The 14,545-nt window shown below is 41.2% G+C and overlaps 1 protein-coding gene across 3 annotated transcripts in view; it reads right to left on the bottom strand.

The window, feature by feature from the left end:
• Positions 1–576: 576 nt before the first annotated feature.
• LOC106533496 (NEDD4-like E3 ubiquitin-protein ligase WWP1) overlaps positions 577–14,545 on the bottom strand; it is a 37,217-nt gene continuing 23,248 nt past the window's right edge. For all 3 annotated transcript variants that reach the window (XM_014029829.1, XM_014029827.1, XM_014029828.1), the window contains exons 13-25: positions 13,585–13,669; positions 12,850–12,978; positions 12,376–12,448; positions 12,219–12,290; positions 11,190–11,278; positions 10,885–11,044; positions 9,921–10,054; positions 9,109–9,249; positions 8,894–9,014; positions 8,705–8,809; positions 6,926–7,022; positions 6,762–6,834; positions 577–2,782 (exon numbers count right to left, since the gene is read on the bottom strand). In XM_014029829.1, the coding sequence (XP_013885283.1) occupies positions 2,683–2,782; positions 6,762–6,834; positions 6,926–7,022; positions 8,705–8,809; positions 8,894–9,014; positions 9,109–9,249; positions 9,921–10,054; positions 10,885–11,044; positions 11,190–11,278; positions 12,219–12,290; positions 12,376–12,448; positions 12,850–12,978; positions 13,585–13,669 (1,379 nt within the window). In that variant the 3' untranslated portion in view covers positions 577–2,682. The remainder of the gene's footprint in view (positions 2,783–6,761; positions 6,835–6,925; positions 7,023–8,704; positions 8,810–8,893; positions 9,015–9,108; positions 9,250–9,920; positions 10,055–10,884; positions 11,045–11,189; positions 11,279–12,218; positions 12,291–12,375; positions 12,449–12,849; positions 12,979–13,584; positions 13,670–14,545) is intronic.

The following is a 14,545-nucleotide window of genomic DNA, read 5'->3' as shown; positions in this document are numbered from 1 at the left end:
TGTGTGTGTGTGTGTGTGTGTGTGTGTGTAAGGCACTATTTTCTTATGTAAAAGAATTATAAAGGCTAATATTTGCATGTCTAGGAAAATAAAATAAAACCGGGTTTTCATATTACCATTGCTGGTACTATTTTTAACTTGTGTATAATTTAGCTTTATATTTTTATTTGTGAAAATGTTTCCACAACATAGTAACTAAATTCATCAAGCTGCTGCTAGTGAGCCCAGGGAAGCGGTAAACCGGAAGTTTCACACAAAAACCAGAAGTTGGACMCTTACTTACTTCCGCATTCAAAAATAAGGTGCATTTAGTGGATTTTTCTGATGTTCTCCATGACTYTTTAAATAGTTTCTGAAAACTGAGATGAATCTGATTCAAACCTGTTATAAATTAAGTTTTTTGTTTTATAATTTAATCAAATATAGTTTTAATTAAATGTCTTTTTAACTGCCTGTGCTTTTATTTTGTAAATGATCCAATACATGATGAAACTCTTCAAATAACAACCCTTGACTCCATCTATTAGATACAACTCAGATGTTTTTGTCACACACAAAAAGAAAACATGAGCAATCTGCGGTTTTATTCACCTTTTTTTATTTGTATCTCATAAATCCATCTCTGTCCATTTAAAATGGGTGAAAGCAGATTAAAAATGAATCTTCTATACACATCGTCTCCAGTAAAGGGGCGTTCTGTACAGTGTAATTGGTGTTTACAGTGTGTATCTACACGCGATATGTTACAGTTTGGATACRTTTCAGACTGCAAATCAGACCAACGAAAACTTCTGAGGACTAAAATTACTCTGCTGATCTCCTCCTCTGCCTGCGGCGAAAGGCCGGCCTGAAACGATCCCGGCTAATTTCTGATAAGAAMGAAGGCAACACAGATTTCCATCAGTGGAGCGGCATCTTGGTGTGGTTACTTATAATAGTTTAAATAGTCCATGTACTGGTTTTCTTCATGTCACTAATGTTCACGTACAACAGCTGATTCTGATGACGGGCTCTCGACTCAAAAGGAAGCACAGAGTTCTGCAGAATGGCATGGATCTCCTAAATTGGCTCCTTTTGCTACAGTGTCTTCATAGCATCCTCTTAACGTGGTTTTCTTATTTACACGAGTCGTCGCTGGAGTCTTCCCAGTCAAAGTTGAAACAAAGCTGTTAAAAAGAAAGAAATGCCAGAGAAAACCAGGAGAATGGCTCGCCTCTATTTAAGTTTCTGCAACTAAAGCCGTTAATTAGACAAAAAAAAGCACCAGTGTCCAAAACCAAGGTTTGGTGAAAAAGAAACAGGATTTCCCTTCAAATGTTTTAAGGACATGTGGACTAGAAAGCTGTTTTTCAGCTCAGAGTTTGAGACCAGAAATTTAACTTCTTCCTGTTCAGTGTCGGCTGCTTCTCTATTGAAACGCTTGTGTGTGTTGCTTTCAGGCTCTTTGTCTTTATAACGTAAAAATAATGGCTTTAATACTATTTTATATTCACAGAAAGTTATTCTTGTTTTATCATCGTGCATTAAAAACCCTCCTCTACTGATGGACTGAACGCAACACGTGAGGTAAAATCATAAAAACTAGCGCTGCATCAATCACAGTGACTTTATAGGACAGAAGAACCCACAGTCCAATGAGGTCCCTCAGGTGCACAAAGTGGGACAGAATATCGTTTGTTTGTTTTTTTTGGCAATTTTTGAAATTGCAAAGTTAAAACATGATTTGTGTAAAACTAAATTACCACCAGAAGTCTTGTTTCTCTTATGTCACAGTGTGTGAGCAGGCTGCAGTTAGGTAGCCGCTAACATGTCCTGGATCTCTGGCTTTAAATAAGAAACACCGATTTTTCTGTAACTCTCACACACTCACACACACACACGCACGCACACACACACACAAATGGCTTCTGCTTTCACTTCAATTTAGAATATCTTCTTCGAGTCATTATTTTACATTTCTTCCTTTTGTGCCCCAACGAAAACGATGCGCCGCTGTTTWTTTTTGTTTTGTTTTTGTTTCTCCTGGGCTGTGGGGTGAAACTGGGAGCGATGCTCTGCGCTTCAGACCAGAACGCCGAGCCTTTCCTCATAAAATATGGCGACAAGCTCATTCGAAGATGCGGCGGTCCATGCCAGACATGTCTGCGTGTGCGCTGCGTGGCGGCGGCGCTCGCCGCRGACGTCTTATCTTAGGCAGCATGCAAGCACGCGAGGACTGGGAAAAAAAAAAGAACGGGATCCGACAGGAAAACAGGATTTCAGGCACGGAAAACTCGACTTTTTGCCTTTTAAAAGCTCTATAGAACTAGAGCTTGAACAAAGAATGATGTCATTCAACTATAAACCCCCCCCTCTTTAAAACCCTTTCAGTTCATCTTTAAAAGCCACTCAGCTTTCAGGAGGACATTAAAAACATGTCAACAGAGGCTGAAATGCTTGCATATTTTCATGACGGGGCAGTTTATGTAACAGACAACGCTGCAGGGGAGGCCTGGGCTGCTGCAAAAACATGATGCTGCAAATTAAGATTTGGTTTTAAATGACAAAATAGCTTATATACATTGGTGGTTATTTTGTGCAATTATTATTATTTTTTTAAGTTTGTTTTTCTTGGCTGACTGAACAGCGACAGTTTTTTTTTTTAGGAGGGGGTGGTGGGGAAGAGAAGAGGACTCGCTCTTTTTATTCTTGGCCGAATCCTTCGGTTTCCTCGATGGCAAAGAGCAGCTTCTCTTTCAGCTGCTCGTAGCTTTTATAGGGAGGCAGGTCCAGACGGTTAAAACTGAAAAGACAAGAGGGCAGGTCAGGGTTTAAACATCAGATATTTAAGATAAATCTACTTTTATGATGTGTTTTTACAAGATTCTGCAGATTTACCTACTGCACCTCATTCAGCCTTACTTAATCATTAACCCTTGAAAACATTAAGGATGATTCATACTTAATAAGCTATAAACTAACACATTTAATAAAGGCTAATTACTTCCATAACCAACATACTCATTGCGTATGGTTAACTTATTTAATACTCTATATACTGTGTGTATATATGTATGTAATTGCTCATATAAATGAAATATATGTGTAAAAAATTCATTATCTTCACTTTAGGATTCACACTGTAGGATTAGTAGATCATCGTTCAAATGTTCTCTAACCATTAATCAATGTCTAACACATGGTGTGAAAGTACATTTATATGAGCATTACACACAAATACAMAGTATATAGAATAGTTCATGAGTTATGACGCATGAATAAACAATAAGTATGTTGGCTTTGAAAGTAATACGCCTTTTAAATGTGTTCATTTATAGTTTATTAWTACAGTAAGTATGAATCATCCTTAATTACGTTTTCAAGTTTAACAAACCATTTATTAATGTTTAATAAAGCAGGAAAAGCTGCAGTTACAAAGTGCTACAGATTTATACAACACAATACCTTCTGGTGACAAGCTTCCACTCATCCTCTAAGATTCATTTCTCCATGAATGATTAGTAGTTTAAATCTTTCTGCAGCGTCAGATAAACACACACCAGTAAATATGCCTTCATGCTCTGCAGCTGTCAACATGAACCTCATCAGGAACTATTATTAAAATGTGGCTTTGAGAGCTTGAAAACACACAGTGCTGAACTGCTTTAAGAGATAAAGTGGGAAACATTTAACACAATCTTCCCAGAAATAGAAATCCCAGCAAGTTCACCTCAAGTAAACCTCTGAGAAATAATAAAAAAAAAAAAATTCAACCGCTCCGGCTCAGACGGTCCCAATGAAACACTTCTCTTCAAGCTCGTAGCTGGATGAATGAAAGTTTGAACTTTCACAGGATCTGAGCGACAGAGCTGATTCTTCTGTTCACTGAAGTATTCTGGTTCCAAATGAAAAGCTATTGTGTCTCCAGCTCCCAGTTGGTCCCAATTAGTTTATGCAACAGGATAGGAAAAGAAAAAAAAAGGAGCTAGCACTGACCACGTGTGGCTCCGAGGAAGCCACGTGTCCTTCCCCACTTTCTCAATGCAGAACTTCTGAGGCCCGTTGCTTCCTGAAATCCAAAACAAGACAAACTGAGAACACACTGAAAGCTGTGTAAGTCCACATCACTTCATAAGAGGTTGTGTGTTTGTGTTACTGACCCATAAGCTCAGCAAAGCCGCCCAAAGGAAGTCTGCAGGTTCCTGTGACAAACTGCATGAGTCTGAGTCGCACTTCGTTGTCCACCTCTTTCACCAGCTGCAGAGGACGAGGTGACAGCAAACACAACCATCACTGAACATTTCTGGAGGAGGAGACTAGATTTCACAGCAATACTAAAAACTAAAACAAAAACAAACAAATGTTTGTCTCAAACACCCAGAGGGGTCTGTGGCTCTTTGTAAAGTCCAGAGTTTTCTAGAACAGCAGGAGGGAGTGAGGATTTGGCGTTTGTGTGTTTTCTGTTCTCGTCTTGTGCTCCCATCTAGTGTTCATTTCATGCCTTGTCATTTCAATCCTCAGATTATTCAGCCCTTCTAGATCATTCTGCTCACCTGTCTTCACTCCTAATCATCACAGCTGTCTCCACTCGGCCTCTGACTACTTATACTGGTTCTCATGCTCTCCACCTTCATCCTTTGTTTGTTTCTGTTTGGTTCATGTTCTGCCCTGGCTTCCTTGTTCCTGCTCACTTGTAAGTCTTCTGTTTTTGCCACCACGCTGGCCTTTAATTTAATAAAAGATTTGTTAAATTTTTAGTCTGCCTGCCTGCATTTGGGTCCATCCTGCCACTAAGTCCTGACAGAATGAACGGACCACCCAAGGACCCAGCAGGCAGAATCGTCGCCACCTCCACTGCTCCAAGTGTGGAGGAGTCGCTTCCAGCTTTGCCACCGGAGGAACTCGAGGTGACGCACCCGTTGATCAGCGGGTCTTTGTTGATGCTCAGGTGGTCCCTCTCTCCTGCCGCCCGCCTTCAGCTTTATCAGCAGATCGTCAACGTCCTGTTGGAGTGCACCTATCTGCTGCAGCTGCCCGGCCACCTTCGTCTCCTCGTCCACATTCCTGGGGTTTTTTTCCAAACTGGTTGGTTCCAGCTCTACCGCCTCACCTGCCTCCAAAACCTCCATGTCTGCCACAGCTATGGGTTCCACCATGTCAGCCGCTGCTCCAGTGATCTCCATGTCACTGTCTGCAGCCGAGACCACCACACCATCTACTGCTGAGTCAGAGCATTCCTGCTCCACGGGGCTCTCTGCCCCCTGCGCCCCCTGGGAGGGGGCCACATCCTCTGCTCCCTCAGCCTCATCTCGCCGCCGTCGGAGGAGGAAAGCGGCTGCGGCCTCAGGGCAGGTTTCAACTGCCCCACCTCCCTGCTTCATCAGCTTATCGGGGTCTTTTAGAACCCCTAGAAGGGAGGAAGCTGTAGCATTGGGGAAGCCCAGCTTGGTTGCTACAGCGTCTGGTCCTGCATCGTCATCATCACCATCATCGCCTTCGTCTGGTCCTGCATCATCTTCATCATCGCCTTCATCTGGTCCTGCATCGTCGACTGAGTATCCTGAGCTCGAGTCGTCAGACGATGAGTATCCTGAGTCTGACTACTCAGGATCTGAACCGGAGTACAATCCGGATTATGATCCTGAAAGTGACCCCTTTTGTCCGGAGTACTACGACCACTCACCACCACCRTCAGAGTTCCAGTTTTCAGGGTTTGAGTCTACAGTGTCTCCAGTCCATGACTCTACAGTCCACGAGACTACAGAGTCTTCAGACCACGAGGCTACAGAGATCGACTCTTTGGTTCCACTCTACAAGTTTCCAATCCTCGAGTCACCATATATTCCATCATCCTCATCAGTTCCTGTTCCAGCCTATAATTCATCTGTTCCAGCATCTCCAGAGCCCCCGGGTGGGATTGTAAAGTCCCCGGGTCGAACCACGTCTCCAGAGCCAGAGCCTGCATCTAAGGGGTCCAAGTCGCCAGGGTCTCAACAAGGTCCACGGTCTCGCTTCGGCCGACCTCCAGNAGTATATAGAATAGTTCATGAGTTATGACGCATGAATAAACAATAAGTATGTTGGCTTTGAAAGTAATACGCCTTTTAAATGTGTTCATTTATAGTTTATTAATACAGTAAGTATGAATCATCCTTAATTACGTTTTCAAGTTTAACAAACCATTTATTAATGTTTAATAAAGCAGGAAAAGCTGCAGTTACAAAGTGCTACAGATTTATACAACACAATACCTTCTGGTGACAAGCTTCCACTCATCCTCTAAGATTCATTTCTCCATGAATGATTAGTAGTTTAAATCTTTCTGCAGCGTCAGATAAACACACACCAGTAAATATGCCTTCATGCTCTGCAGCTGTCAACATGAACCTCATCAGGAACTATTATTAAAATGTGGCTTTGAGAGCTTGAAAACACACAGTGCTGAACTGCTTTAAGAGATAAAGTGGGAAACATTTAACACAATCTTCCCAGAAATAGAAATCCCAGCAAGTTCACCTCAAGTAAACCTCTGAGAAATAATAAAAAAAAAAAAATTCAACCGCTCCGGCTCAGACGGTCCCAATGAAACACTTCTCTTCAAGCTCGTAGCTGGATGAATGAAAGTTTGAACTTTCACAGGATCTGAGCGACAGAGCTGATTCTTCTGTTCACTGAAGTATTCTGGTTCCAAATGAAAAGCTATTGTGTCTCCAGCTCCCAGTTGGTCCCAATTAGTTTATGCAACAGGATAGGAAAAGAAAAAAAAAGGAGCTAGCACTGACCACGTGTGGCTCCGAGGAAGCCACGTGTCCTTCCCCACTTTCTCAATGCAGAACTTCTGAGGCCCGTTGCTTCCTGAAATCCAAAACAAGACAAACTGAGAACACACTGAAAGCTGTGTAAGTCCACATCACTTCATAAGAGGTTGTGTGTTTGTGTTACTGACCCATAAGCTCAGCAAAGCCGCCCAAAGGAAGTCTGCAGGTTCCTGTGACAAACTGCATGAGTCTGAGTCGCACTTCGTTGTCCACCTCTTTCACCAGCTGCAGAGGACGAGGTGACAGCAAACACAACCATCACTGAACATTTCTGGAGGAGGAGACTAGATTTCACAGCAATACTAAAAACTAAAACAWAAACAAACAAATGTTTGTCTCAAACACCCAGAGGGGTCTGTGGCTCTTTGTAAAGTCCAGAGTTTTCTAGAACAGCAGGAGGGAGTGAGGATTTGGCGTTTGTGTGTTTTCTGTTCTCGTCTTGTGCTCCCATCTAGTGTTCATTTCATGCCTTGTCATTTCAATCCTCAGATTATTCAGCCCTTCTAGATCATTCTGCTCACCTGTCTTCACTCCTAATCATCACAGCTGTCTCCACTTAGACTCTGACTACTTATACTGGTTCTCATGCTTTCCACATTCGTGCGTTCATTTTGTTTCTGTTTGGTTCATGTTCTGCCCTGGCTTCCTTGTTCCTGCTCACTTGTAAGTCTTCTGTTTTTGCCACCACGCTGGCCTTTAATTTAATAAAAGATTTGTTAAATTTTTAAGTCAGCCTGCATTTGGGTCCATCCTACCACTAATTCCTGACAGAGGGAAACTTGATCAATGTAGCAGCGGCCAAAAATCAACAAATTACATTACAAAAAAAAAATCACATCACAAGAGAAAACTAAAACACAATAAAAAATAAGGCAAAATGCCACTACGCTAAATGGTATTAAGTCTGCCTAAAGTCTTGAGTTTTGACTTAAAGATGCCCTGGTCAGAGGTAGAGTGAAGGTCTAGAGCAGAGGAGCCCAAAGTGGGGCCCGCGGGCCAAATTTGGCCTGCCAAGCTGTGTGATTTGGTCCAGCAGCAGACGCAATAGTTACTAGGTTGTAACCTGTCGTACTATGTAGAAACAGTATTTTCACTTAAAGACATTTCATCTATTGGCTCAATGACTATAAAGGGCTGTAGTGCAAATAGTTTCCAATCATGGTGCTGACTTTATCTTTGATATACAGTATTATGATGAAACATGAAATACAAGTAACAAGTGGGATTTAGATTAGATTTAACCACATATGTAAATTTGCACACTTTATAAGGCCACAAAAACTCATATTTGATCAATTTATAAAATATCCCATGAGCCTTTGCTGTTGAGCGTATGGCAGACTTTCTCCAAGTGAATAGACCAAAACAAAAGTGGGCCACTGCACTGGCTGCTAGCTTAATCATAAAAATACAGGACATTAATTAAAGAGWATTTGTATTTCATGTATTATATTTCTGCATTTAGCCCACAGCTCTGGATAGTTTCCTTTTGGCCCTCTCAAGGAAAATGTTTGGGTGCTCCTGGTCTAGAGGGAGTTTGTCCAGGGTCACAGTGCTGCCACTGAAAAGGCCAGGTTACCTCAGCGCTTTAGCCTTGTCTTTGGGACATGTAATAAAAGTTGATTTGATGACCTCAGGGATCTCTCGTGTCCAGTTAAGACTTAAAAGTTCAGATAAATAAGGCGACAGCCGCGTTCTGGACAAGCTGAAGTCGTGTCAGGGCAGACAGGAACGCCAATATGAAGTTCATAGCAATAATTAAGTCTAGAGCTAAAGTGCCTTCTCTAAGTCAGTGCCATTTAAAAAAGATTCTACAGAGTCAATTTGTTTATGTTTAAAGTACTGATCAAATATCAGCCCTGGGTTTCTGACAGTTTGCACTGATGTTTGAGCACATAGTCCAGTACCTGCCAGAACCAGATGATCTGTTTGCTGTTCCTGGTGTAGTGACGGTACACTGTGTTTCTCTGCCAGTCCTGAAGGTCGACCTCCTGCATGCCGCACAGCATCACCTGGATCAAACATCGCACACAGAGTGGTCTGTGTCAGTCACGGGTTAAAACAAACCAGCCTAAGAATCTAAACAGACAACTCACCTCCAGCTCTTTTTCATCAAAGTACTGGAGCCACTGAAGAGGAACGACCTCGTTGAACCCGTCCAGGAAAGCTTTGGTTTGATTTTCWACCCCTCGGGAGAACCTCCACTCTGCCATCAGACTGCACGCCAGGCGACAACAACACCGTTAGAGCTTTTCACAGCAGAAGTGACTGAAGTCGTGTTCAGTGGCTGAGTTTGTGAGAAAAAAACAACCTGATGTATTCTTCTTTGTTCTCTTCAGTCACCAGGATGTTGGTGCCGTCTGGTTTCAGGTCATGAGACGTGATCTTCCCCAAGATCTCCATGTCTACTGAGAAGTACATCTCCAGMCCACATTCCTCGATGTTATTGTCTCTGAGGAGAGAAGAGACACAAATCATTCCTCATGTGAAGCTCACTGAAATATTATAAACAATTATCATATTACTTGCTGTGGGAAATGAGTAAAACATGCAGGATACTGGACCTGATCTAAGTCACAAAGACCAAAAGATACATAAAATATGAAGCAGTTTTACTTTATTCTATATGGCTGTCTTTACTTCTATTGCAACTTCTGAGAAACGTTAAAAAGACCATCCTCATAATGTTTATTTAGATTTAGGTTCTTTGCATGATCTTTGCTTCTTTTTTCATATTTATTTCACAAAATGCTCAAATTCTTACAGAGCTAAGAATTAAACAAAGAATCTGGGAAAAGTAGGTCTTCTAGGTCTCGAAGCAGCTTCTAAAACAAGAGGTGTTTAATCCTGATTTCCTGCATGTTTTACTCTTTTCCCTGCTCCAACACATCTGATTCAGTGACTGAATTACCTCTTCAAGTTCTGCAGAAGCCTGCTAATCACCATTGATTCAAATGAAGTGTGTTGGAGCAGAGAAACCTCTAACTCTAACACACACCTGATCTAAAGGTTGACCAGTTCCCTTCAGGAAATATCAAATTATTTAACACAAAAAAAWTTTTTTGTTTAGACTAAAAAAGCACTTTTAAATAAAGTACTATTTGTTCAAATCAAAAGAATTACCTGATCCATATGAGTGAGTTATAAAACTCGGGGTCAATGGATTCTAGGTCTTTTAGGATCAGCTTCTTGTTCAGCATGCGTTTATAGAAAGGCAAAGAGAAGCCTGTGTCGATGAACTTTCCATGAAAAAGTGCCTGCAGGGGGACAAAAAAAAAAAAGAGGAAAGAATATTGTTTACTATGCCAATAAATCTGAAAATCAGAAGATATACAAACTCTGTACRCGTCCTATTAACATCCTTTCATTACAGAATATATTCAGCAATGTCTCGTCAATCATTTGATCCCAGAAATAAAATCATAAATTGAAAAATAAGCCTAAGAAGGTGTGCAAACACTGAATTAGAACTTTGTGTTCAATAATACAGAAACACAAATAAGTGCGTTGGGCTCCTGATGTTCTTTTAAACAATAAGTTGCTGAACTTTTTAATGTTTCTCTCACTCAGGGTATCTGCAGGTTTTAACTCGTCAAATTTAAGACTTTTTAAGACCTTTATAATGCCACCTTAAATTAAATTTAGGACAGGAAAAAAAACTATAAATACAAGTGATAGCTGGGGGATTTTATTGTATTACAACCAAGCACACGTGTGTCACTCAAAGAAACAYGTTGAATTTAAAGATACTCTGTACTGTACAAGTGCAGTTATTTGGTTAGAAACACCCAACAAAAATACATCTACTAAACACATTTATAGCATGAACTTAATTGTGTTTTATTGACTGGTTGAGCGATATTGGCAAAGAAATGAATCCCTATTAATTGTATTAGCCGATAACCATTAATATGATGATTAATCCCCTGAAGTCCCTGAAAGCCTGCATGTCCTAGTCACAYGACCAATTTAAATYACTCTAAGAGGGAAAGATTTAGTTTCTTCAAAACAACTAATTTATCAGCAGATCCTGTGAGGCTTTGTTAGAGTGTGTTTTTGTGTGTGTGTGAGCAGCACGTGGACGTGCCATGGCAATGAAGCGGCCGATGAAGCAGAAGTAGGAGAGGTGGTCGGGGTTGATGGCCGACGCCGGGTTGATCTGCAGACAGTAGTTGCTCTTCCCAGCGTATTCAAACAGGCAGTACATGGGGTTCAGCACTTCGTGAGACAACAGGAAGAACCATTCTCTGGAAGGAGACGGGAAACATTGTTTAATTAAGAACAAACACAGAAAGGGGAAAAAAAAACACAAGAAAATAAATCACAAAATAAAAGATGATCTAGTTTAAATTTGGTATCTTTAAATATTTATTTATGAAGGTGTTTTATTACCGAGCCAGGCCACCGTAGTCCAGACCTTCCTCGCCTCTGAAGATAACATACAGCCTCCTCCTCAAGTCGTATGGTTTCAGAGCCATGATCTAAAAGATGCAACACACACAGATTACACACACCTGTTTGTTGTTGTGATTATGACTGAACATTCTGTTAAAGTCAGTTTAAAATTAGAGGTGGGCAGGGATGTTTGTATGTATGGATGGATGCATGGATGTATGGACGGATGGATGGATGGATGTATGGATGTATGGATGGATGGGTGGATGGGTGGATGGATGCATGGATGATGGATGGATGGATGGATGGGTGGATGGATGGATGCATGGATGATGGACGGATGGATGGATGGATGGATGGATGGATGGATGCATAGATGGATGGATGGATGTATGGATGTGTGGATGGATGCATAAATGGATGCATAAATGGATGGATGGATGGATGGATGGATGGATGTGTGGATGTGTGGATGGATGTATGGACGGATGCATGGACGGATGCATGGACGGATGCATGGACGGATGCATGGACGGATGCATGGACGGATGCATGGACGGATGTATGGATGGATGGATGCATGGATGATGGATGGATGGATGTGTGGATGGATGGATGGATGGATGGATGTATGGATGTGAGGATGGATGCATGGATGTGAGGATGGATGCATGGATGATGGATGGACGGATGTATGGATGTATGGATGGATGGATGTATGGATGGATGGATGAACAGACGGATGGATGATGGATGGACGATGGATGGATGAATGGATGGATGGACGGACGGATGGATGATGGATGGACGATGGATGGATGAATGGATGGATGGACGGACGGATGGATGATGGATGGACGATGGATGGATGATGGATGGATGGATGGACGATGGATGGATGGATGGATGGATGGACGGACGGACGGATGATGGATGGACGATGGATGATGGATGGACGATGGATGATGGATGGATGGACGATGGATGGATGGAYGGATGGATGGACGGACGGATAAATGTTCTTACTTGTTGAAAAGAGTCTTCAAAGAGCGTCTGTCTGGAGACGGTGATCTTCACATGACTCGGGAGAGCGTTAGACTGACGACAAAACAACAGGAAAGAGGAGAACGTGTGAGTAAAACCTGCAAAACAAAGTAAAAAATGTAATAAAATAAATACCCACCTGGCACAAGTAACGGAAATGAGCAAGCTTCCACCTGAAGCTGCGCTCGTATGCAATCTGTGGGCCTTTGGTGCTGAGAAGAACAACATATTAAAAGGTGAACATGGTACACGAGCAACAGGTCATGAAAATATTTTAAAAAATCATCACTATTGTTTGAGTTTCAACCACACTCGTCATACAGGAAAAACATTAGTAAGATAGATTAGTAAAGTACAACTGAACCTAATTTCTATTTAGACACTTTGGAGCAGAGTTATATGGATTTATGTAAAAACATTCAGGAACAATTGTTAAGCTGTAAATTATCATTGAATTTCTGGTGACCTGTGCCAGTTTCCACTCAGAAATAGAAAGAAATCTCAAACATAACATGAGAGGGGTTAACTTATTAACAAGGACRAACAGCTGCAGCTCATCATCAATAAAAAGTATGCGTGCAGTAATGACAGAACACAAACATCTCGCTCTTACACAGAAGACTTTCCAGTGCGAGGGTCACTGAACGTGGTGGTCCGGGTGTTGTGATCCACAAAATAACGAACTCCTTCCCTCGTGTAACGGATTTCCCAACCTTCAGGCAGAGGATCTTCATTCTGTAATCTACACATACACACACACACACGTACGCACAAAATACGCAAACAGTATTAAAGTTACCCTTCATCTAAGGTCCACACCTAAAAACACACAGGAATTTTTTTAACTTTTAAACCTAAAACTTGTTTAACAAAAATTCCATCTTCAGCGTAGACATCTTCAGTATTGAACAGTTGCATTGGTTGGCAGAAGTTTTCTAAAACGTTATGTAACAGGACATTTATTAAATAATAATTTATGAAAAAGATAAATGGCTACAACAACGTTTCCAGAGGCCCTTCACACACACACCTCTAAAATGATTCCTACCTGCTTGAAGGCGTATTCAGATGAATTGCTGCTCGTATAAATATCCTGGTTTTGTAGAAAACTAACAGATGATGTCACTGCCTTCGAACTGCATGATGGTAACAATTACACCTGCTGCACTCATTAGAAAACAATGAGCGTCTTCTGCTCTAAAACCTGCATACTCCAAGTGTTTCAAAGTAAAACAAACATTTGTCTAGTTTTAACCCTGGCCAGTAGAGGGCACTGCAAACTGTTTATGACAAGTAGCGAGAGGTCCAGCTGTTCTAATCATGTTGTGTTTTATTGCACTGTGCTCACCCTTGGGTCCGGGGGTCCTCCCACTGTGTTGTCTTGGTGTTGTGGTTGACAAAATATACTCTGTCATTAGAGTCCACACGCCTCTCTGAAGATGATAAACAGTAACGTTCGAGTCAGATTACAAATTTCTTCACAATTCATCTAAACACACTGATAAGTGTGAAAGCAGAAGAAGTAGATCTAACATAATAACATAGGATTGTTTTGAGAATAAATAACATGTAAGGAAAAACTTTGGCCTCTAGAATGTTGATAACTATGACAAAGGTAACGCACTACGTTGCGAAAGACCCTGGACATTCGTTCCCCCGTGTCTGTCGTGTGTGTGTGTGTGTGTGTGTGTTTTCTCCGGACGGATGTTCTAAATTGCAAAATTCGTTCTACATTGCGTCTTGATGTTGTGTATGAATGACAATAAACGATTCTTGATTTTAAATTAGGCCTGGGCAATAAACTGGGCTGCTACTACACCTGAATTTCCCCGCGCTGAACAAGGCTGTTTCTATTCTATTCTATTCTATTCTATTCTATTCTATTCTATTCTATTCTATTCTATTCTATTCTATTCTAAACCGAAAAATAACCATTACCAACATTTATGTCAATAACCGACATCATTTTGCCCATTTTGGTATTTTTGATATTTAAAAAATRAGGAAAAGAGAAACCTGCTTGTTTTCTGTTGCGGTCTCGTTAAAGCCGCCCAGTGTGATCCAGGTTTAAACAGATGCTGCTTTCAACAAATCAAACAAACCTCACAGCTTTATCCAATCAGAGCTAGGGCTGCCACAAACGATTATATTTTATAATCGATTAATCACAGATTATTTTTTTTCAATTAGTCGACTAATCAGATCATACGTTAATTGAATATAAAACATACAGCTTATCGCGCCCGAATGCAGCTGCTATTACAGTGGGAAAAATAAGTATTTAGTCAGTCACCAATTGTGCAAGTTCT

Source organism: Austrofundulus limnaeus, unplaced genomic scaffold (genome assembly GCF_001266775.1).
Source record: "Austrofundulus limnaeus strain Quisiro unplaced genomic scaffold, Austrofundulus_limnaeus-1.0 Scaffold957, whole genome shotgun sequence".
In the NCBI taxonomy this organism is placed as follows: Eukaryota; Metazoa; Chordata; class Actinopteri; order Cyprinodontiformes; family Rivulidae; genus Austrofundulus; species Austrofundulus limnaeus.
Note: the sequence above shows the minus strand (reverse complement) of the source record. Positions and strands in the feature narration are given on the sequence as shown.